Source organism: Columba livia, chromosome 1, assembly GCF_036013475.1.
Source record: "Columba livia isolate bColLiv1 breed racing homer chromosome 1, bColLiv1.pat.W.v2, whole genome shotgun sequence".
NCBI classification, from domain to species: domain Eukaryota; kingdom Metazoa; phylum Chordata; class Aves; order Columbiformes; family Columbidae; genus Columba; species Columba livia.
The window spans coordinates 185,089,432-185,115,272 of record NC_088602.1 but is presented as its reverse complement, the minus strand read 5'-3'; the positions used below and the strand labels follow the sequence as shown (position 1 = coordinate 185,115,272).

The window sequence follows — 25,841 nt, the reverse complement described above, 5'->3', positions numbered from 1 at the left end:
GGGTGGGTGGGGAAAGCAGCTCTGCCCCGGCAACCTGGAGGCGGGCGGACCTGGTCCCGGATGCTTGGGCCATGCCGTGTGTGAGGACAGGGACACGACAGGGCCAGGGACACGACAAGGACGGGGTGCCCTCGGCTCTGCCCTCCCTGCCCCGGCCACCCGCGACCCCCGGCAGCAGGTCCCTGCCGCTGGGCTGGGGGGGCGGCGACCGTGCCTGCGTGCGGCCCGGGCGGCGGGGTGGGGCGGAGAGCGGAGAGGAAGGGCAAGGGGGGGCAAGGAAGCAATGAGGAGATGGAAAACTTTAGTTGTATTTCATGTCCAGAGCAAGTGCGGAGTTTGGAGGGCTCCGTTCCCCCCCGGCATTGACAATAGTTTACACATAGTCATCACTGCCCAAGGAACAATTGTGGAAACTTGGACATCCTTGGGATGAAGAAAAAGAGATTTTCTCAACTGGTTCATTTCAAAACTATGCAAATATTTAACAGTCCTGCACTTTAACTGTACTATGTTTTTCCCGGGAAGAGACTGACCATGTCCATACATGTCTGCCATGCATATTAACCACTGGGATTTGCTTTTAAAGAGGAATGGTGGGTCACTGACATTTCACCATGCTCTGTTCTCAAGGTCCTTTGTAAGCTAAGAGGCATACGCTGGTATAAAAGCTATACAGATTAATCACTGTATTCAATATGATTCACATTAGGGTTGCAATGGCACTATACATCTATGCTTATGTTGCATGAACTATATTTTGTTCTATTTTTTTGTGTGTGTTTGCAGCTATCAGTTTTCTGCTAGGAAATCACAACATGGTGAAAGATTTATAGCATTAACAGAAAAATAGTGACCTTCATGTTATGCCATTTAACACAGAATTGCACCAACAGAAGTAGAACATTCTTAACTGCAGTGTATTTGGCTTTGACAGTTCATCAGAGAAATGACCTCGAAAAAGCCACTGGCAAGGATGGATGTACACTCCACAGAAGTAAATAACTGCACCTGTTGAAAATGTGGTCCACATGGACACATATTACTGATACAGTCATCATCAGTTAGCAGTGAACTTTAAGTTTATGTTGCTCATAAACTTTAGAACAAATGCTTTGCATGGATGTTTTCCAAGTTTCCAAGTTAGCTGGAATTTTTAAAAGTAACTTTTTTATTGATGTGATAATTCACTTAGGCCATCATTAAAATATCTTCGGCTGTCCAAGCATTTCAGTGTGTGCATAGGGTCAAATGGGTGGATTGAAGGACATAGTCTCTTCAATCTTTCAACTCATCTGAAAAACAAAAAAAAAACCTCCACAAGACAGTTCTTCGTTTTTATTCTTAGGAAAGTTTTTCAATTAGTCAGTGTCATGCACGTAAATAAAAAGATTTTGACCCATTATTCAGTATTACTGGAAAGCTCAAGGATAACTAAAAATATGAGATATATTTGTTAATTTGAAGTGCTGAATTGGTCTTGGAGTTTTTTCTGCAGAACCACAGCCCCCTTTGAAAGAAATTTCTGAATCACAGAGCACTACCACAGCTTGAAGAATATTTGAAGCTGTAGGTATTTATAAACTTTATGAGATGAATCCCAGAATAGCCTGCTTATATAGCTGAAACGGACCATCTCATCTGAGGAACATTAGGAGTGCTCACTTGAGCTTAAATACCAAGAAGACTCCATATAGAAAAAAATGGCATGGCAAGTGCTAAGAGTGAGGAAAATCCATCTGTAGAGATGGACAGGGATAAAGCCATAGCCCATTGCCTCCGGCACTGTTGTCTGAGAAATGCCTACAAACTTAACACCCAGATACTTGGCACAGATGGGCACAGGAGTTCTGCAATAACCTCCCATTTGTCACGTCCCCCCCGAGATATGAGTCGGGGGAGAAGTGACTCAGGTTTGTGGGTCCCCTTGGTTGGAAAACGGTACACACAACACTTAAGGTCTGTAAACAAAAGGCTTTTATTCTGAAGCTTGGCCAGATTGGCAAATGATTTGGTGGCAGAAGGATTTACGTTGTTGTAGTTTCAGTTGGTAAACAATAAAAAGTTTGTGGCATATGCAAGGCTGTAAATCTTTTGTTACTGTATTACTTATAAAAAGAAAAGCAAAAGAATAGAACTGCAGGAAAGAAAGAAAAGAGAGAGAAAGATTTCGCCATCCTTATGGGTCCGCTTTGCATATGATTATGTGCAGTGTCCTCCAGTGTCATGTTCAGTTCACGTGGTGAGACTGCTGGGTGGAGGGGTCCTCAGGATGGTGGGTGGGTGCCACTAGTGCTTGCACAAATCTTTTGTGCAGGCATTACTGGGGGGTGATTGTGGAAGACAGAAAAGTCCTGAAGGGCCTTGGGCCATCTTGAAGGGTCTTGTTTTTTCCCTTAGTGTCATGCTGGACCTATCAGACGACAGAGGTACATGCTCTCCAACGCATACCTCACCTCCTGTGTCAGCCAGCCAGCCTTTGCCTATGGCTCGTTAGCTTGTCCTTGATATGTAAATTGCAATTCACCTAATCAGGAATGTCCGGTCTCCTGCTACTAGGCATGTCCTATCTCCTGTGGCTGGATGAACTGTTTTTGCCACAATGTTTGAACCATTATCCTTTTCAGTCTCTGACACCATTACATACAGAGAAACAGTATAGTTCTGGGAAGGGCCTGGTAAAGGCTTGCAGACATCTTCTGAAAGTGCAAAGCTTATGGTCAACTCTCACTTACTATGAATGGACTATCCAGAGGTGGCCTAAAATTGCCAGCGGTTGTAGACACCCAAGCTGCCCTTGGAAATGCCACCCGAACTGTCTCCTCCTGCATCTCTAGTAGCCCAGGTCAGCTGTTGAACAGGAATACAGGCTCCTTTGGCTGCCCAGCTCACTGCTTTCTTCTTCATCATACCAGCCTTAGGTATTTTGTGCACAATTTAAAACAGTTTTTTGTGCTTTGAAGTCTTGCCTTAACTGAACTTTCAAACCTGAGGATTATCTTGAAAACTTGCTCTAAACATGTGCAAAGTATGTGCAAGTTGTGAGCTCTTCATTTTGAGAAGGGGGAAGGTTTTCATATGGGTAGGAAACATTTCTTCTTAGAAGCCAGTGAAAAAAAAAAATGGATTGGACAAAATTCCTCTAAAAAGTGTCAGAAAATGAGTCATGGAACTGAACTGAATGTGCATGACTGCTCACTGTGTATCTTTGTTTGGCACCAAACATCCCCTCTTCCTTCATTCCCCCCATCTCCCCCCCCCATTTTTTTTTTAACTTGTGTAATTATACCAATTATGGTATCAACAATACTCCTGATATATTCCAATGTCAGCAAGATCAGAATCAGCCCTGGGAAACTGTATTCTTTATGTATAGTTTCAACAGCAGTGAGGCTGTCAGATAAGAGTCTGTCAGCAAGCAGCCTGTCTTATGCAGAGCGCTTCAAAACCCGAGGCTTAGGAGAGGAAGATCACTGCGTTTTTTAGTGTCTCCTGTTCAACTGCTTTCTGTGCATTTTTGGATATTTTGCTGGACGGAAGCCTGAGCTGCCAGAACCTTTGGCACTGAGCTTTTATCAGTCATGCTGCTGTTCTCACCCTGCTGCGTGATAACAAACATTGAGATGGGTTTAACACGCAGGCCGATGTTTTGCCCGTTCTATGATTTACAGACATGTAGTCTGGAGGATTCATGGTGGCCATCCTCTCTCCAGTCTCTGTAGATTTTCTGTATTTTAAATTATGAGTTATAGGATCAGAACTTTTCCACTGAGATGTGTGCCCCTTGCCACCAGTATATAGGACTGCACTTTCCTGTATGTGTTTGTTATTTGGCCTCTTCCCAATGTTGAAGGAGTAGGTGTACCAGGAGAGGTGGGGAGATCCCTTCACCTCTGGTTAGAATTGATTTCCTTTTACATGGAAGCACTGCTGCCATAAAACATTTCACAATAGACTGAGTGGTAGAAGAAGTAATCCAACACTTGAGAGACCTGAAATAGATTTTTGCCTGTCTGAGGTGCGCTAGTGTATTTGAACTCACTCCTGGAAAAGTGTATTTTGGGTAGTGCCCTGTTCTGCTGATGTGCAGTTAACTGTATTTTAAAGGGTCTGAGGCATTCTCTTCCTTTATTTTGGGATTCTGACTGGGCTTAGGTGCGAGTAAGATGGCAAGTTGCTCAAGCAAGGGCAGTTCTGGGCATGACAAAAGTAAAACTGTAAGCACTGAGGGGAGGTTACGTGAAAGGGAGGTGCCTTCTGAGTTTAGACATGTTCCTCGTTGGGTGGCAGTTGGGGAGGGATTACAATTTTGGATGCAAATAATGTAAATGCCTGACTCTCACCTCAGTCCTGCAGTAGGTGTGTACATCTTTTATTGGAGCTAGTCCCTATAGGTCTCGATCAAGGTAGCTGGTAACTGCCTTGGCTAGAGAGGCAAATAGAATGAAAATTTTAATTCTGCAAGACCTTGTGCGAATCAAGTCACTCGTTTCTCAGCCCTTTTTGATATTAAATTCCTTAACAAATACTGAGCTGAGCCATGAACACTGGTCCATGTCCACAGTATTCTGTATCATTCTGACAGTTCTGGCATATTATTATCTGTTCAGGTGTCTTACAGAAATATCAGACTATGAGAACTGGTCTCATTAATGGAACTTAAATACCCACTCCTTAAGCCTTACATAGAATGGGGCTTTATGTCACCAAGCTTTGCTGTCTAAGCATTTCGTGGTCAACTTTAGCTTATAGTTGTAGCATTGTGATAGCTCTGATAGTGTAAAGTAAAAGCAAGGTGAAGTAGGTACATGGGGTGAAAAAGCAGCTCCTGTTAAACTGAGGCTGTTGGAAAAATAGACAAACTTTCCTCAGAATTTGAAATAAAAGTGTGAATCTCCACATTTTGTTCCATTTAAGTGTCTAAAGTGGAATCTGATTCATTGCCTTGTGAAGAGGTCCTTCTTTCTCCCACTTGGAGCTGGAGAGGGAAACCAGATGACAAACAGAACTGAACACCTAACACAGGTGACACCCACCTCTGACCTCAAGTTGTGAGAGAAGCGTGTAGAGAAGAGCCTGTCCCACTACTTCCATGAAGCTCTAGTTGCTTCCATAGGCCTACCCAATTTCTGCAGCAAATAGTTTTTTATGTAGCAGAAGAAAGAAGCCAAGCCAAGCCAAACATTTTACATTAATCAGTGCAGAGACTGTTCTCTGGAGCATGGTTCTTAGCTCCTCTGAATTGTCTCTATAGAAGATGTTTTCTTTCTGTTGCAATAAGCTTAGGAAGATCAGTGTTGCCAGGCCAAAATTGCCTTTATTAATTCTCCTATCAGTTGTAAATCCCTACATGAAGAAAGCACCTAAATTTTTAATGCATAACCACTGGTTCACTGTAGTCATTGGAGGTCTTCAGCTCTGATTTTCATGAGCACAGTGTACTAACAGAAAACACTGGTAGAACGTCTGGTGTTTGACCTTGTTTCATTTGCATTTTTATTTAGAAAAACCCAAACCACATATACTTTTCCATGTATTTTTTAAAGAGAGTTAATACAGCTTAACAGCAATAGTTTTATCTCTGCAGGTGGGGGAATGACCACGCCCTGTAAAAATAATGCACTTACCATTCTTTGGCTTCCATTAAATATGAGTGTGTGGTCTGAGGTCCCAGAGCTGCAGAGGTGTTCTCAACTCTTGAGTCAGTGTATGCCTAAGTGAGCTTTTTGGATAGGTAGGAAAAGGCTCCTCATTTACTAATATGTCGAAGTTTCTGTTAAGAATGTATTCCAATTTACATGGTGAATAAGTAGGGTAGGGAAAGATAAGATACAAATATAGAAGTTAAGAGTCAGATTAGAAGGATTTTATGAAAAAGGTCTCATAAGGAGGCAGGTTAGATTTCTTTGTGAATTAAACCAAAAAAGTCCATAATAGCAAATATGAGGTTAGTTCTTTAGGTTAGTTGTGATCTTAATGAAAAACAAGATGCTGAAATATCTTGCATGACAGAACTGAATCTTTGGCTCATGATTACAAATCTAAGGTCTGCAGTAACATGAGGCAGGCTGAAATCAGGACATATCACACTTTTTATTTATCCTCTTAACTTTACCACGATGATGGAAAGTCTACTCTTGTTAAGCGCAATAACATTTTCCCCATTCCACAGAGGGGAAGAAGATACACTGAAGCAGATGACCTGAATTAGGTGTAAATTTTCCTACATTTGTTCCAGACAATGAGGATAAGTTTCTGGACTCCATTCTTGTCTAAATTCTCATTTGTAAATTGCTGTTAAGGGATCAGCGGGGGTGGTCTGTCTGCATTTCAAATGAATTGGAGATGAACTTGAGGAACCTACCCCTACATCAAAGCTCACAGGTCAGTGACAGTTCCCGTTCTGTCACTGCTGCCCAGCAATGCTGTGAGCTACTCACCATATCAGCTTTGGCAGAGCTTTGGGATATCTGTCAGAACTGTCAAATCCATAAAATCCAGAGTACACTTGCTAGCTGGAGCTGCCTGGGGCAGATTCACACCAAAGTATTGAAGAGTCTGCATTTAGTCATGCTTCCTTCCACACCTTTAATGGATGGAGTAAGCATATTTGCCAAGCATCTAATATTTTATCCTAAGCCTAGCAGTCCATTTGGTATTTTCTTATAGTATCAGCACATCTGTTCCAAATAAACATACTGCCACAAAATATGTAAGAAACGAATAGCTTTAATTACAAGCTTGAGTCTTGTAACAGCTAGATAAATGGTGAAAATAACTAATTAATGACAAGCCTAATTCAAAATAAGAACAAACCGAATAATTCTACTTGATTGTCTGTGGTAGCTAGAGCTGGATGACTTCAGTAAGCTATTTAAGAATGCATTTATCCAGGAGTGCATGACCTAAAATCGTACATTTTTTCTCTAGAGAATTGCCTCAATCTCAAAGCTTGGATCCAGACCCGAGTTTTCTCAAAGCTTAGGCTTTTATAGGGATCCTTTTAGACACAAGGACTAGTACTGATTGATTTTCTTTTTTAAATGAATTCATCAAAGGGATATTTTTCTGTGGAAAATATCTTTGTAAAAATCCTTGGATGTTGTAAGAGAAAATAACTGTCAAAAGAGTTCAAACCTAGCCTGACCATTTTTTTATTTTCAAAAGAGATATTTCAATTTTTAACATAAGAAAGGTATCTTGAAGAGCACATCTGAACAGCAAGCTAACTTCTTGCAGAAGTAAAAAAACTCCAGAGATGTTTCCATGGGCACTAATCACTAAGATCCAGTTTTCAAAAGCTATATGAATCCCTCTCTAAATGGCACAAATAGTACAAATATTTTTAATATACAAAGATGTTCTTAAGATACAAAGTATATACAGCGTCAGCTAGTTTCTGTAGGTCAATAAGCAAGAAAAGGAAAATTTTGCAGCTCATCTGTAAAGAAAGCATGCACCTGTAAAAACAATTAAGCATTTTTCTGAATGTAGCCAAAATTCTGCAGAGACCTGCTTCAGAGAAAGCAGTAATTCTGTATGGGCTTAATTACACACAGAGATACATCATTTTCTGCTATAAATACATTAAATGCAGTTGATAACAGTGGGACTGTCTTGATGCTCATCCATTTCTTTTCCCTCTCCCATATTTTGGAAGAACTGCATAGTATTCTATGCTGTTCGGCATTTTAAGAGCTTTTTAAAAAGTTCAGAAATCTGACAAAATGAAGTTGAAAAAGCTGATGTTTTATTATTTCATTATGTACTTCTTGTTTGATAGGAAATCTGTGACATGGTTTTAGAAAATAACATTCTAAATCATACAAACATTTTACAATTGCAACTTATCAATAATTAAAGAGAACAGCAGCACAAGCCCATCAGAAGGCTAATGTAATTTCAATGTACCTCTGCATACGTTTTGTTATTCTGGTTTACAAAGCCATATTAGGTGCAGAAGGAAGAAGGGCTTTTTTATGGGTTAGGCTTTGAAGTAGTAAATAAGCAACATGGACAGTCAACAGGTGAGGAGAATTAGACAAAGACATCAATTAGACTCACTTGCCTTCTATAAGAGCTTGCTACATAGTTAAAGTGCCAGCATAGTGTCTATCATTTTAAATATCACAATCTTCCCATGGAGAATACACAGAAATAGGCAGGGTTGCAATTACTACACCCCATTTTTAATAAAAAACATTTATCATACACAGATATTTCAAAATCTTTTGCATAATCTTGAATGAAAAAACTTATAATCTTTGCTTTTACATACAACCATGTTTAATGAATATACTAGAATTGCACAGCAACACTTAAAAATCTACATAATTTAGAAACTGAAATTTTAGTTATCTGAAGTAATTTTTGCAGTGTCTCACTCTTGCTGCCTATTAAGTTGGTTAGAATTAAAATACTATAGAAATAATGCTTCAAAGAAAATCCATCAAGTGCCATTTACAAAGGTACAAAATATACAGCAAAATTAACCTATCATTAAATAAAATACACAGATTAGCTGATGTTCCAAATTATTAGCTAACACCTTATTTTAAGGGATAAACTTCCAGAGAGCTTTTTCTCCCCAATATAGGAGAATTACCCAACAGTTCCTTTCTCTATATGCCTATGCAATGAGTCACATTCATTTTAACTGCTGATAATAAAGGGCCAAAATCATCCTTGGTGGACTTATCATAAAGTCAATGGGAAACTCTATAGATGTTTCACCTAAGGTGAAAGTTATAGTAAAGTTATAGTAATAACACAAATCTTTATTACTCTAATGGCTGTTAAACCTCCACAAGAATTCTCCTGTAATCTAGCAACCAACGTACCATTAAAATAAAGTGTTGCCAACACACTCTGCATTCACTCTGTTGTTAAAATAGTGAGCTATGAAAACTGCCTACTTATTCTTAAACTGATCTCCCTGAAGAAAATGAGTTTTAGAAAAAATAGCATGTTCCCACTTAAACCAGCCATTGTAATTTAGCAGTTTGGAACGAATGGTAAGTGCTTTTATGTTAGGATAGCAAAGAGGTATAACACCAGCTATAATTACAGCAGTGTCTCATCCCTGATGTTTACTCTTGGTCCAGGCGTATATTAACCATGGCAAAGCATCGGCCTATGCTCTGAAAGAATGGCACGACGAATACATCTGTCAGGCTCTTCCACACAGTTTGCACTGAAGGCAAGACCATGAGACAGGTTTTCACAAAAGGCACCACAATCCTGTAAAAAATAAAACGGCAGATTTGAAAATTTCTGCTTCTATAGCACAAGGAAATCAGGGTTACCAAATGCAAATGTGAGACATTATGGAAGAGGAAGTGGGTTTGTAACTCCAAATAAATTGATTTTACAGTCATTCGCCATCATTTACATTCACTTACAGCCTCACACCTGCACATACAGAAGCATCGTGATGGGGGTGGTCCTCTGGCCAGGATCATTTGTGTGCAACACAGGGGACAGGAAACACTGGCTTTCTTTTCACCATGTCTCTACTTTTTCTTAATTAGCAGTGCTGAGCTAACTTTTGGAGATGCCTTTTATGGGGCTGAACTTTTGCTGTTCTCTCCCTGCTGCTGTAAGGGCTGGAGAATGGGAGATGCTGCAACCCTGATGCCACCCCATCATGGCTGAGGGGCAAACTCATCTGCTAAGGACTCACTTGCGCTGTAGGCTTATCCCAGTGTGGGTCTTCGGAGTTTAACAGGAACACCATGCTTCTGAGTTAGATCGACTGGGAACAGTGCTCTTTCTAATGTGCTCTTACCCTGCTGTATCTCTGGGTGTTTCTTGTGCCCCTCTTTCCCTCACACACATGCAGAGCACACCTGCACATCTCCAGCCCCTTCTCTTTCCTATCAACCTAGCATCGCTGTTACAAGTTGCTACAATAAAACAGAAACACCAAAGCAATGTGTGGTTACATCAGATTACTGTAGTACAGACACATGCTGAATCTCAGGAAAATGTGACCTTCCTGATACTGTGAAGTTTTTCATTTGTGGGTGGGAAACTAAGGTGGAATGAGGTCAGAACTCCTGGTAAGGGGAAAGACCTTTTTATTCACTTAGGGTCCATACTGGAAAGTATTGCGCTTTCATCTCTTGAGCACTAGGAACCATCTGGGGATGCTTTCCGTATGTCCCAATTCCAAAGCAATGTCATTAGTGGGGCCTTAAGCCAAGCATAGCAACAATGGGGGCAAGCCCAAAGTGCATGTATGGGCAGCTCATGAGGGCCAGTGGATACATGATTTTAAGTTATTCTCCTGTTTTCATCATTTACTGGTCAAAACCCCATGTCACTTCTCTAAGCTGGATGCTCTTAATTGTGTACAGACAAATTAAATGTGTAAATAATTTACGTAGCAGTGAAGTGGTACTAGAGCAAGGTTTTAACACATGTATGTTCTAAATTAGGTAGAAGCTAAAGATTCTCTTGATAAAGATAACAAACTCTGTTCTAGTTTGCTGTTGCTTTCAAAATTTAAGATCCCAGTCTTGCATCCACATAATTCCACTGCAGAGCTCTCACTGACTTTGATTGGAATGACAGAAAATATTTAATTTACTGTCTTATCAGAAGTCTGAAAAGTGTCTAAGTATTGTGTATTTCCAGTAAGTACTGCTCAGAATAACAAAGAAGAAAAAAAAAAGTACATTTTTTAAAAGTTGAAGCTTCTCTGAAGAGTCAAAATGAATTATTTTCAGTGTTTGTCTAACCAGATTCTCAGCTTTTATCATACAATGCAAGCCATATACAAGCATGTCTATGCTGCACTCTGAGCTAACCCAGATGGATTTAAACAAGAATAGTTTTTCTAAAACCTTCTCTTCTTTTGTCTCTGCTGAAACAGCTAGTAATATACACACCATATAGAACTGTGAGCATTCCTGGAATAATGTGTACCTAGTTTTAAACTGAACTCAGTAAACTATGTGTTTTATAGCCACCTATAGTATCACTGCATATAGACTGGATAATTTCAAGAGAATAAAATCAGGGCTTCATGTGCTAGAATACAGTTGATAAACATTAGTAACGTGAAGGGAATAAAAATGGTATTTCTCCAAGCAACACAGAGAAAACACCAGAAATGACTACTCAGCTTGTGTTGACTTCACCCCTTTTCCATTTCAGTTGGTTTATAAAGGCTGTGTCACTGCTCCTTTGCTGCCATCTAAAATTACTTCGGCTGGCATTTTTTTTAAAACCTAACTGAATTTCAGAGAAGTGGAAAAGCTGACATTTCTCTTGGATCAAACAAAATTCAAACTAAACAAACACCACACTATGGAGACGTTTCACAGAAAGATGTAGTGAATCACCAGGATGCCATTAGGGAACTGCTACAACTGCTGTGGAAGTCATTAACACAGTACCAGAACTCAACCTCTTTTGATAATGTTAAATAGAATAAATATCAAAATGTTTTGGTAATGCTTTATAATATTTGGTAGTGTTTTACAATCTTTTAACAGCTGCTATCCAGTTTTATGGAAATGCACATGAAAAACAATGTAGAAGGAAAAACCCTGTAGGAGAATATGTGAAACGTGATAGCAACCAAAGCTAATTAATGTAAATAACTTTCAATTTTAAAACAAAATTCAGTCTACTAAGACAACAATCACTCAAACACCTTTCCTCAGAGACGAAAATCCTTTACACCCAACAAAGAAGTGAAAACTGTTTTCTAACTTAAAAAAAAGTGACTGTATCTTTATACATATCAATATGTATGTAAGTACACACCCTGTTCTGCATAGGTTATGTTATTCTACCATGTGGCATTTCCAAATCGTCAGGGGATGTGATGTGCCTTCCATGGACTGACATAGCACACTTTAAAAGTAAATAGCCAGGTACCATTAGAAACCATGTATTTGTTTTTGTGACCTGTCAAAGAAACATTACTGTATACATCCTTTACTCCCAGTGCTGTGGGTTTACCCCAGTCTGCACTTCTGTTGACAGAGATGGTAACTGCTTGCTTGAGTAATATCTGACAGTGGAAGTAAAGTCAGTGTATCCCAAGGATATCAACATTTACTGCAACACTGGTACTACTAGTGTTACCACATGGTACTGTATTGGGAAGAAAATCAAAGCCCTGTTGAATTTGGCATCTAAGCTGAAGCCAAGGTATCTCAACTACCTGTATGACCTCTCACTGAATCTCACTATGCATATGTGTCATAAAATACCCATCCTTTCACTAAGTAGAAGGAATGACCTCTTTTGGCAACTGCTGAAGTGAAAAGAAAAAAAAACAACCCATTTTTTTCCATCCTATTCTACTGTCTCTTCTTTCTGTTCAAGGCATGCCATCTACAAAATTATACCAAATAACATTTCTCACTTTTGCTCACACCACTTATTTTCTGCTAATCCCTGAGGGAACATTGTCAAGAACTGAACACCTCTTGGAAATGGCAGAGCACAATTTAAGGGCCACTGATAAGGGTATTTTCAATTCAGAGCAGCTCAGTTTTTCAGAGGTGATCAATACAGTTGGAGTAGTCATTCACTATTAATTCAAATTCCTGCTTCAAAGTGAAGATTCACACCTTCTCCCATAAAGTTTTTTTCAAAATGGAACCTCAGACACATCTTAATGCTATTTTTCAAATGCTATACCATTCAGTGGTTAAATTATCTAATTCCAAGTATCTACATGTACTACAACATGATTTTGACTTAAAGGTCTTGCATGGCTCTACAATACTAGCAAGCATTGTGAGCGGATGGCTAAATTTAACCTAGCAGTTGCAGAGTTTCTTGTCGAGTCCCGTTAACCCTTAGGATATTTATGAGTGAGGCAAGAGGTGACCACTAAAGCCTTCCAGGACCCATACATAGTACATGAAGTGCATTAACACCAAACCTTAGATATCCCAGGACCTAGGTAGACTGGAAAAGATAAAACTAAAGAGGAAGCAAGATGATGTCCACCTTCTGCCTCTTCAGAAGACAAGGGGTATATACTGGACATGAATGAAGAGACATGAAGGCAACACCAGATCATAAGGTGGGTCTTCATGGTACGACTGTACTGTAATTTCTTTTGATTTCAGAGAGCCAGTAGGGAGACATTTTTGGGGTTGAGTATGATACCAATAAATTATGTACATGGAGTTGTAGAGAAAGAGGTAAGAGGCGATGCATGTCCATATCTTCTCTGCATGTTAAGTCCCTGCCTACATCTTAGCACTGTGAATGGAATCTCAAGCTGAGAGCAGCTCCAAGTACCTACTGCTCCAGCTGATGACAAGAGCATAAAGCTGGCTAGAGTCCTTGTGCTTTAGAGTCCATCTCAGATCCAAGACTTAAGTTAGGGATCCTTAAATGAAACATTGATTCTTAGCATAAATATGCAACATACCTGAACACCATTCAGTCAAGACTACAAAAACACATATATGAAATTCAAGTGTTAATTTCCAAGAGGTGGCAAACATGTGGCTTGGAACAAGAACCAGTCCCTGATCTGTAATAAAGATAATGATTTTGCATGTGCTGCCTGGAAAACCAGCAGTGTTCTGCTCATGTCCAAAAATCAATTACCTTAACAGCCTCAATCTAAGGACATGTTTAAAAGCTTGCTAATATTCACAGAAAGATGTTAAAACTCAGTCTGCCAAACTCTGTCTGTGGTGAGAATGACAGTCATGAGTAAAGGAGAAGAAATGTGCAGAAGTAGCCTTCCTTGAACTGGCTTTCTTGTAGGTCACCAAACTGGTAGCTGGCACAGTTTCAGCCCATCAGTATTTTTTACCAGGTAGTGTAAAACTGGATTCTGGCTCAAGCAGTCAGCTGGAGAAAAGGAACAGAATATGCTCCATCTTTAGAGATAAAAACAAAAATTTGAGTGTATTATTATGTATTTCTTACTCAGCTTTCTTTTTGTCTTCCATGAAGTTTCACATATTTGCTTCATTCTTTAGCAATCTTTTTGCTGGCAAAAGACAACACTTAGTAACAGGTATGAGGGGTACAACTCACGAGGTGTCCTTGATGCATGAGGAACGCTGAGCCAGACTTTTGTGGGTTTTCAGCATGCTGACAAAAGCGCAACAGCACGTGTGACAATCAACAGAGCTTTGTGCCTGAGCACAAACTTCCAAACAACTTCCAAAGCTGTTGAAACATGCTCGAACTTAGCCTTGGGAAAGGCTCCTCTGAGACAGATCAACATCATCATCTCACTGGTTTGGATGAGGAAAGCGAGGCACAGAAGCTGTGATAAGCCCTCCTGCAGGCAGCCACATATGAGGGTGAACCCAGGGTTTTCCCATGATGTTTCAAGAGCTCTAGACAGAGTTCTAACAGAACTCCCTGTCACCCACAAAACCAGGAGTTACTAACTTTCTTAGACCCAATGGGAGCCAGTACCATGTGTTTAGGGTCCCTATATTGGCACTGCTCCTGTGCTACCCTCTCAAATGCAGAAACTTTGAACTTCTTACTCCCAAGAAATCTGGAACATGGAGAGCTGCAGAGAAACTGACTTAGTCTCAGCGTGTTCCACCTTTGTGTTGGAACAAATCCAGCTTGTGGCTGTAGGAAGAGGAGGCTGTGCTGGCCTTGGATGGTAGCGCTGGATGGGGTCCATGGGAGTGCAGATAGTGCTACTGAGTTACGTGATTCTTTCACACCCATCCCAGGCGCAAGGAAGATCAAAATGAAAGATCACTTCTGTACTTCTGTAGTGGGAAAGAAAAGTAGTCGTTGGGGAAGCAAGTGTGTTCACGGAAAGTCAAGGGAAACTTTTCAAACCAAGTGCCACATTCAGACAGTACTATTTCAGATGTACTGAGAACCCACAGTTCCTGAGAGCCACTGGGGACTACTTGCGTAAATATAAACTGACCTCTGAGGCCTGGTTCAGTGAAACTCATGTCTATGTATCCAGGCTGTGAAATCCAGATACAAGATCATTCTGAAGCACAAAAACTTACTATAGTCTTAATAAACTGGGCAACAATGAATTCTTTCAGAGATATTCCACCACTGGAAATCTCTATGCCCACCAAATCCTTTTGCAGTAACATGGTACAGTACAGCACAGTGACAACTGACAGACACACACTTTTGGGCACACTATACAATGTTCATAATTTGGGGAGCAGCAGGTGAGAAGCTCTAAACTAGACTGCAACTCCTTTAGATATTATGCAAATTTTATGCTTCAAATTTCAAGTTAGTAGTTTTTTGAAGTAGTTCATGACAATGTCATCAATCCAAACTTCCATTCCACTTTTGAAAACTGAAATCTGCATCCAAAAGATTGTGACCACAGGTTAAGACAGCCAATGTATTCCTATTGCTTTGAGTTTGTTTCTCAGTTTCTGGATTGTATTCTGTTTTCCTTAACAACTTCTTCATGGTTCCAGTGTTACCCAAGCCAAATGAGACTGCCCACTGTTTTGCAGGAGTGATGTTGATAATCTGTATTCACCCCTTCCTTTGTGGCCTGCTGGATTCCTTGTTCTTTCCTCAACCTCATTCTTTCCCCTGCCTTTCTTCCTCCTCCACAGTCATCTGCCTTTCTGATCTCAAGGTACTCTTGGCTGATATTTTGTCAGTATATTCTGATTAAAGTACACCAGGTTTGCTGAGACTTGGAGGGCTTCTGTATTTGCCTGTGAAACTGGGCTATGGCCAGAAGCAGCTTTCCTGAGCTCAGTGGGGGTTCTTTGCTTAGGTAGAAATGCTTTGGGGCATGGCACCTAGAGATGGCCATAAACCAGATGCAAGGCATTGACAGTAGATTTTGTGGCAGTAGCAAAGAAAGAGTGAGCTGGGCCCTCAAAAGCTTTCTTCCGTCTGTGAGAAAAGAAATGAAAGAGGTAACCATACCGAGAGGATGTCAGGTTGAGTAATATATCTGCCCAGGACTTTGATTTCAAATAGACATCTAACAACAACTAGCTTAAAAACAAAACAAAACAAACTAAAACAAACAAACATACAACAAACCAAGCAATCATTATTTTTACTCCAGAAGCCAGCCAAGGCATTCCAGTAGGTGCCATACAAATGGTAAAACAGGCTCTCTGCCCCAAGAAGCTTACACAGACATGACAGCCTGCTGGTAAAAGCAAGACTGGGAACTGAATCACAGAGAAAACATTTTAATTTCTTTCCCTTTAAAAATAAAACAGATAACATAAGCTGGTCTGACTACTGGTTGTAAAGACAGTGATCAATAGTTTGGCAGTAATGCTACAAGAGGAGAGGTCTGCTGAGCTGCTTGCACAGCCCACGCACCCACAGCAACAAAACACACTTACCAGATGTGCAGACAGCTGAGCACGGCGAAGAGGATCCCCACCACCAGGGCCAACGGTATGGCCAGGACCAGCGTCAGGAGCCTGTAGATCAGGTACTTGCTGAGCTCAAAGAGAGCGTGGCTGCAGATCCAGACTTTGTCGAAGGAGTGGGTTAGCTCGGGCTCCGCGATCACATCCTCGAACTCCAGCTGGAACAAGTTGCAGCTCTGCCGTTACGCGGAACTGGGACGCGGGGAGACCGACGGGTACCCCGCATCCTCCCCGCCGAAAGCCCCGGCCCGGCCGCCGAGCCCGAGTCCCGGCGCCGGCCCCGGCCCCGCCCGCCCCGCGGCCCGGCGCAGCTCCCGTCGGGCCGGGCCCCGCGGCCGCGGTTTGGTGCGCACCTGGAGGTGGGAGTTCATCCCGTGGGGGTCGCGGTCCAGCTCGTCCTCCGCGCACTTCTCCGCCTCCGAGAGCGCGGGGCCGCCGCTGCGCGGGAAGTTATCGTCGTCCATGAAGATGCGGGTGTCCGCCTTCTCCGTCTCCAGCCCCATGGCGCTGCCCGCCGCTCCCCGGCGCCCGGCCCTGCCCCGTCCGCTGCCGCGGCACCCGCGGCCCCGCCGGGCTGGGGCGGAGCGGGGCTGCCCTGGACACGCCCCGCGGGCCGCGCCGGGGCCGGGAGCAGGAGCCGGGGGGGGCGGCGGGATCGGGGAGCGAGGGTTTCGCCGGCCGCAGCACCTGCCGGCAGCCCACCTGCACTCCGGCTGGGCCGGGACTTCCAGCCGGGCTCCCCCTCCAACTGCCCGGAGCCCCGGGCGGTTTGGTTTCCCCGTTTATCCGAAATCCCCGGTCAGCACGTCCCGCGATGCTCTCACTGCGGTCTCCCGCTTGACGGACATTTCTAGGAGCAAGCGTTTGTGCCACTGCAACAACAGGCAGCAGGAAAAAAATAAATAAATAAAAAATAAAAAATAAAAAATGAGGTGATTGTGCCTTAGGCCGTATTGGGCCTATCTGCTGCCCTCTTTGCAGCCATAGGGAGCATGTGGAAAATAAGGGGGGAAGAAAGGTGTGTTGCCACTGCCCACCAAGGTTCCCATGGCCAGCCCCTCTCGTCTGTCACACACTGACATGACTTACCTGACTTATGCTCCCTAAACTGCCTAATTGATGCTGCAATAGAACACTGCACCCCTCATTACAGACTATTATTGTGCCCTCCTTGGGTTTTAGCTTCAGTTAATACAAATTGTTTCCTCTGCTTTATTTGAGAACATGTTTTAAGCCTGAGAGTGATCTATATAAAAGCAAATTCCTATAATGACTGCTAAAAGTATTTGATAATATTGATATACAGTGTGTGCTCATGAGCTGCCAGGAGTACATTCTTGCTGCATTCAATAACCATGATGACCCATCACTCTCAGAAAAAGAAGTTATATTACTAATCAACAATCCAGGCCTGTTAAATTAAAAGGAATTTACTGTTAACTTTCTTTAATTTTCACCACTGCATTAAATTAAGGATAGCTTTAAGCTTTGAAAAGCTCACAGGAAAGTGACATAAAAATAACTACGCAAGGTTTGGGTAGGAAATCACCTAATACAATGCTCTGGATCATATCGCATTGTTCTTGACCGGATAACTTCTGCAGAAAAGCTTCGCATCTATGTGTAACCCGTGTTGATGTTTTTTTCTCCCACGCTGATGAGTTTAGTGATACTGGTGTCACGTAAATAGTTTGGATCCAGCAACATAGCTGTGGCTTATTAACTATAAAAGCCTGCAAATACAAGTTTCCAATAGGTTCAGATGCAAGAAAAGAAACAGCATGATGACTCAAGACATACTTATGAGCTGCGTTTCTACTCCCCCAATTCCTCTTTGTTCCATGAGTGGGAGGAATAAAAAGACCAATTGACAGACTTGAGGTTCAGACCCACCCTTCAGGGTCCTTCTGCCCAGCAACTATTATTTTTTTATCCCCTAGATATGAGGAAACAAGTGCAGCCTAAAGGCATTCAGCAGGCTTCTGGTGGCTGCTTGGGCCAGGCACAGAAGTTTGGGTTTGCTGCTGCTGAAAAGCAAGGTAGGAGCAACCAGCAGAGGATTCCAAACTAGCCCCGTGGGTACTAAAATCAGTTCATATATCGACTACTTTCTACCTTCCCCCTCACCAGAGGCATGCATTGGGGTGCATGTGAACAAACAGGCAGCTGCTTTTGAACAGCTCTACCCATTTCCCAACCACTCCTCTACTGCATCTCGCTCTACCAACCAGCTGGAACAATGAGTCCGTAGCTACACTTGCTCAGCTCCAGCTTTTCTGAAAGCTAAGATTGCCCAAATCACAGTCTGCTACCGAGAGTGGTCTTGCAGTTTCAGCTTCCTTTATAAAAAGCAAATAACATATTTTTGTTTGTGTCCATCTGTTTTTTTTGAAATCTGTTATTGTAATAGCTGATAAATATTGATGTCTGTCAAGACAGCACCATGGAAAATGAAAAGTTTTCCTTTGTAATCTCTTAGGATTTGAAATAAAGCAGTGATACAATTGCTCCCGAAAGAATAATATTTTTCATGAAAAGCTGTTTTGAAAGCAATAAAAGCTCAAGGCTGCATCCAACTTGAGATCTTGTTTATTAAGAACCCCTTAAAACATGCTGTTTTCAAAAACTCTGGTAGATATTTTGAAAATTATTTATACATAAATTATCAAGTGAAGTTGGTGGCAAAGCGTGAGCAGTGTCAAGCTCTGATCTCTGATTTTCCAGCAAATGTACAGAAAACAAAGAGGTGTATACAATGTTTAGGAAGGGGAATTTTTCCAGTTTCCCTCGCCAGGCTGCCAGGCTCAGCTTTCTGCCAGCATGGCTGGACAAAGCAGTTTGAAGGACGAAAGTAAGATAGTGAGCAATGACCGCAAACAGGGTAGAAATCTTCTCAAATCTTATACAATGATCCTTTGGACAGACATTTTTAAATGTCTGTGTATGTAACAGCCAAATAATTATATCATGTGACATGAAATGCATGTGCTTGTCCATCGATGTATGTTGTCACATTTTGGCTCAGGCATAGTTCTTTATGGTGCTAAACGTCTGCTGGAAGGTACCATCAGCTACTGGAAAGCTACAATGTATCTCCATTTTATAAGCATTATGTATTTTGCTGCAGTATTCTTTACAAACGGAAGGGTTACAACTTCACTGTATTAGAATTGTCTCTCAGAACTTAGTGTAGTATGGAATGCATGAACACTGAATAACAAGTAGTCACTCAAAAAGCTTGCAAGGAAAATTATAGGCCCAGAGATGGATGATGTATGTGGACATATAGATGGGGCATCCCAGGAAACAGGCATGGCTGTGGTAGGCTCAATATTTTTATTACCGTGTTTTCATTCATGTTATTGGAAAGAGAGTTTTAAGATCTGGTTTGGAGAAGGATTATGAAGATATGTCTTGCATGTTCATAGCAATTCATCTGAGGCATGAAGTGCAGTTTAAGGGGAAATAGCTCACACACAGATTTTTGGATAGGAAAGTTCTCAGCAAATAAAGTTGTCGTATTTGTCTGTGGCAAAGAATGGGTTAAGCTGGTTACATTTAGACTGTAACCAGTGTGCAATTTTATTGAAAAATGTGGAATCAATTCAACATTTGTTTTATAAGGATGTTCCTGTTTAATCTTTGAGCATTACTTTGATTATTGTAGTGCTTTACAAGCAAATATAAACTGTCTTTCCTGACCATGGCAGGGATGTCAGTTATATGACTTTTGGCAAAAGCTTTCACCCTTATACTTTGCATTTGAGAAAGCTCCCCAGTCTTTGCAACAAGATCGTAGATAATGCCCGGTTAAGCCTCATCTATTCTATTTTGCTTGTCAGCATGAATTCAGCTCTCAGGGTGTCCTTTTCCTCTTTTCTGTCTCCTTTCCCTTTTAAAAATACTTGCAAATTCATTGAAAAGTATTGCATCATGATTAACATAGAAATAACACTTTACATTTTCAAAGACATAAAGGACAAAGAATTCTATTAATTTGTCTTGGAGTGATTTCATTGGGGTTTTAACAGATGCATACTTCAAATATGTTATTTTCTTTTCAAGATCAGTATTGAAAATCCTGAAGATTTCACAGGAGCTGTGAGAGGAGTCTTTTACCTCTTTATTCTTGTATCTCTATGACGTGTCTGGGGAATTTTTCTTACTACCTTTTCATAGACAGACTACTGGGATACAAAAAGGTCAGATGGGCTTTACATATTTGTGTGCATTATGAATGAGGTGTAAAGATGGTGGTTGCAGCCCTCACCTGACCATGGGGTGAGGGTGGAAGGGACAGGTTGCTGCACAGCTGAGATTTCAAGAAGTGAACCTGGCAGTGTTAGTGGAGAGGCTACAACTCCTTTTCCCAATTTTCCTTCTGATAAATGTATGCCCGGGTTAAATCCATATGAAGGAAGGAGGAGAAATTTAGGTGGCATTCAGGGACATGCAAAATGAGTTCAAATGAAGCAAAACCTGAAGGATCTTGCAGATTAAAAATATGGATTAGAATCTAGATTTTATTGTTTTTACAGTGGGCAGATGAGATACTCAGATTTGACACATATGGAGAGGTTTAAACTGCAAACTCCAATACGTTGTCTTGATGTAGCCATATCTGTATAGGCAAAAAAAAAAATAAATTACTTTTTTGAAGAGTGTGGATAAGAAAATCTGATGAGAGACTTTTGGAAAAAGTGAGTGTATCACGTGTATGCTGTTTTTTTCACCACTGAAGCAGTGATTCTTAACTTGTTCCATGAAAAAGGATAATTAGATCCTGTCTCTGTGGATGGAGACTCCCTTGCTCCCAGTTGCTTTTCTTGCAGTTTTCTGCCCTGTGCAGTAGGAAAGTCACTGTTTTCAGTGATCAATCAATGTAAATAAATGTAAGCCACAGCTAAACATTTGTATTTATTTTGCCAAATAGTATCCGACACTGCGGAATTTAAGCCAAAAGCTCCTATGATGACCAGTTTTATATGTGTTAGGGTGAAAACTGCTTTGAGAATCAGAGTAGAGATGACATGATAAATGCATTTGGGTCAAAACCTAGTTGCTGGAATGATTTTAGGATTTTCTGGATCTCTTTTAGTCAAGCTAGGTTAGTGGTAATAGAGATGTTTATACTAGCTTTCAGCCTAGCCTCTGATTTCTAATATGAGAAAGGAAGAAAGAAAGTACTCCCATGAGGTCTCCTGAGTTACTGTTTTGATGATTTACCAGTTAGTGCTCAAATGGTCCCCAGTGAGGGGATGGGTTTGCTGTTTAATACCGACAATGGTAATACAGCTTCTCTGGAACAGATGGAGAGCGTGAGGAATGGCAAAGGGGCTGGGCTCAGACATTTTTAGATATTTCTTTTTCCTTCTTTCCCATCAGTAGAAGCCTGGAAATGTTTTCAGTGTGTTTTCATAATTCCTTCTCTTTTCCTTTTTTTCTTTTCTTTTCTTTTCTTTTCTTTTCTTTTCTTTTCTTTTCTTTTCTTTTCTTTTCTTTTCTTTTCTTTTCTTTTCTTTTCTTTTCTTTTCTTTTCTTTTCTTTTCTTTTCTTTTCTTTTCTTTTCTTTTCTTTTCTTTTCTTTTCTTTTCTTTTCTTTTCTTTTCTTTCCCAGTTTTTGCTTCTCACTACAGCTTACAGGATGTATCAGCAGAGCTGTTATTAACATGTCAGCATGTGTTACAGGGTAAAATTCACAATGACTCAGTGGGACCTGGATCTGAATGCTGACATAAGCGATGATCTAGTGAAAAAGATCCCAGGCTGGGATTTGGGGTCTGACTGCGCTTGAATGTTTACAGCAGTACAGGAACTGTTATAATCAATGTCTCCTGTGTGCTTAAGCATGTAAAAGATTATAAGGAACCCTAACAGGGTTTGAGAAAGTATTTGAGACAGGCTTCTGCTAAGTGGGCCAGCTGCACGTTATAAAAGGTTGGTAAGGGGATGTAGGGTGTGGAGAGCTACTCGGCTCTTGATGGCAACTCAAGAACCAGTTCATGCTCCAGACCTGCCAGAGATGTGGAGGGAAACTGTCTGCTCCAACCTTGCAGCATGGTGGCCAAAGTCAGCTACAACTGTTCAGCAGACTGGTGGTAGCTTGTGAAAGTGTGGTGACCCAAGTATTTGTGACTATTTATTCATACAAAGAGCAAAGAAAGGCATTAAAATTTGGTGTAGTGTGAAACCAGAACCTGAATGCTGATCAGAACTTCAGAGCTTTTGCTGTTCAGTCACTGAAATGAAAAAGGAAAAGTGATATTGTGGAGGAGATATGCGAACAACTCTGGTGCTGGTGCGATCTGCAGGAAGAATCAGATTATTTCTCCATGGGCATCCAATAGTTAAACCAGATTCTGGTGGAAAATCATTGTACAAGCAGTAACTGTGCTTGCTGCTCTCTGATGCAAACATTCTGGGATTAGCTGGCAGTGATGGAGGGTCCTGCTCTTTAGCCTGGATCACACCATGTTTGCTGGAGGTTGCTAAATGCTCTGTTTTAATTAGGACTCTGCTAATGGTTGGTTTATTCTTATATTGATGGAGCGTCGCTTTGCGGGATGCTAATGTTCAGTGGGAAGCAGGTGGTGACTGGGGGTGTGAAGCAGAGTGCTGTCATTGGTGGATGACTTTTTAAAAAATGAAAATCAAACCCTTCAACTCTGGTATAGCTGGCACAAGCCGGCATGCCTGGGACATTTAAAAAAAAAATATCCCTGATAACTTTTTCTGAAGGTGCAAATTCCTATCCCTTCAGCAGCTGGATCAAATGCATCTCAGAGCTGTTTATGAAAGCTGTCCATCTGGAACCTGACTTTGAATGTGACAATCACTTGATTTAGGCTAGCATGGTTTAGTCTGCATTTCTAAACCACACTTCGGTGGTTTACTACCATTAAGTTTTCCAGATGATTTCTTCAACTTGTTATTTAACAACTTTGTATGTTGAAAATTCTTTGGTTTTCTCACAGGTTTCTGCTCTTTGCATGCTTTGGGTATAGAAGAGGAATAGTAGAGCATGTTATGCTTGAATTAGGTCATTCTCTTGTGCAGTTGCTTTACAGAAATACTTACGATCTGATAAACTACTTATCCTAAGAACACATTTTTGGTCTGTTTACAATATGTTGATGAGCCATAAAGTGTCCAAGGAATTTAGTATATTCTCAACAGTAAATTAATCCAACCCTGGAGAAATAACAAAACTTTTTATTTTTCACTAAAATATAGAAAAATATATTTTCCATTCTTATTCATCATATAGTTTTAGAATAGGTTATGGAAAAGCCAGGAATGTATATAGGTTAGCTGCGTACAGAGTGATGAGTTTTTCCTTTCCAAGGCATTGGTCGTTCCTTCACTTAGGGATCATAAGGGTCTGACTTCTACTTGCACAAGAAGTGTTTAACAAACATTGTAGCATTATTTTCTTAATGTAAACTTTATTTATCTTTTTTATAGTCTGATAACTTAGTTGAATCTCAACTTCTTTAGGTAAATTAGTAATTTTTGAGGTAAAAACCTTCCTTTATGAAAATGAACGCTACTTTGCCAGGAGTGGAATTTACAGAATACTTTTAAAATGGCATAGAATTGAAAAATACCTACTTTGAAAACTCCACTGAGAAGAGAGATGAGCAAACAATGGAAGACAAATGTCCATGTGAGCAAGTGATACTTTTACTAACTACATTGAGTCAAGTAAGTATAGTTGTTCCCAGTCTTGAAGGTGAACTTGGATTACATTCCTTCTCTCTGTAAGACTTCTCTGGTATGACTTGGACTGCTCCTACATGCCCATGTAACTAGTCTGTGCATTACCATGTATATATAATATACATATACACACATATGTACATTGTATATACAAATGTATGTTGGTCACAGTGTTTCGCTCTGTCCATATTATCCAAAGGAAGGAGACAGGAGCAGATAGAATGCAAAGTTACTTTCCAGGCAGGATGTATATGACAAATACTCAAAGTCTAGCAAACTGTGATTAACCTTCCATTGGATGCTTCTGGAGTTTTTCCCTCTAGGCTGCTTCCTCCCAATCACAGAAGGCACCGTGCTGTTTCTCTGTCTGTCACATAGATTTCTATTAAATCCAGACAGAATAAGTAAACTCTTGTCTAAATGAGTCAGCAGCACCAAGTGAATTCAATGAATGCTGAAAGAAATTATATGATACTTGCATCTTAAAATTTCCTTCAATGTTTGTGTTAGCAGTGGAGACATAGCAGAGGACTTTGAATGGGTTAGGGATTGGTTAGTTCTCCAAAACTGTTTTGACCAGAACTAGATGATCCTTGAATAAAATGCCAGTCAGTTGTATGTGGCAAGGAACATTGAATTGTCAAGATGAACTGGCAAGAACCGAAATAAGAAATTTTTAAGAGACTTACTGTAGACAGGTCTGTGAGAAGAAAACATTGGTATTCCTAGAATAGCAGATCTTTTACACAGTCCATGCCTGGGAGACTCCTAAGTCTATTTTGGAAATCCAGCATGCATTTTTCTATTCTCATTTAGTTACCCTTCCTCTTTTGCCATAAAAGTCCCTCTCTTTTTGTATTTCTGTCTTTCAAGCTGTAGATAGCTGTAGTTCTTTAACTGTCACAGAGCCAAGGTCTTAAAAATCCAGTTCTATTTTAGTCACTCACTATGTATCAGCCTCTCCAGCTCTCTGATCATTTTTGCCTTTTTCTGGACACTTTCCATTTTCTCCCTTCTTTCTGATGGTTATGTGGCGATTATGCACGTAAAATTGCTGGCAGGCACACAGAGAGTAAGGCCATCTACAGATAGATTTTCACCTCCCTTCTTTTGACACGATGTGTTCATGAAAACATCTCAAAAAGGTTTTGTTTATATTGTGAATAATGTGTTTAGTTTTTTAATATGGGCTCTCTCAGGCATTATAGCTTTGAGATTAATCAGAATAAATGCCTGGCCTCCACTGCTTCTGTTTATGCCATCTGAAGGTCTGCCCCTTTTATTTTCAGTAAGCTGCTTCAATTTATCGCTGAGATTTTTATTTTTTATGAGTGTTCATGTTCCTTCATTGATGTTATTTATCACTTTTCCATGACTTTCTTCTTTTCCTCTTTGACAAAGAATTCTATGTAAAGACTCTTATCCTACAGTGAGAAACCTGCTACTCCTAGAGCTGAAATGAGTTGGAGCTCCAGCTTTTGCAGCTAAACCTTTGGGAATAAGGGCAGAATCAGAGACTCGGATGTCCAAGTACTCGATGACTGTATCCAGGCTATATATGGTAAAACAATCCAGGCAATAGTCTGAATTCTAGGCCACTCCTGAGACTTAGCCCCATCTTGCCCTTCGGGGCAGTTTTTCCTCAACCTGAGCTCTGGTTCCTTAAAAGTTCTGCTCACATTGGGCCAGGTAATGCCCTGACAACCTCCCTGGGACCCTTCTAAGGAAGCATCTGGGAATAATCTCTCTTGTCCCCAAAGTACAAAGACAATGAAGGTG

General features: G+C 40.8%; 1 protein-coding gene across 1 annotated transcript; it reads right to left on the bottom strand.

Annotated features, from left to right (window-relative positions):
- Positions 1–7,725: 7,725 nt before the first annotated feature.
- On the bottom strand, positions 7,726–16,923 carry CAV2 (caveolin 2). Its single transcript, XM_065048784.1, has 3 exons — positions 16,697–16,923; positions 16,314–16,501; positions 7,726–9,237 (listed from the first exon to the last, which is right to left on the bottom strand). The coding sequence occupies exons 1-3, from the start codon at positions 16,844–16,846 to the stop codon at positions 9,087–9,089; spliced, it is 489 nt and encodes a 162-aa protein (XP_064904856.1). The 5' UTR covers positions 16,847–16,923; the 3' UTR covers positions 7,726–9,086.
- Between the last annotated feature and the right edge of the window lie 8,918 nt (positions 16,924–25,841).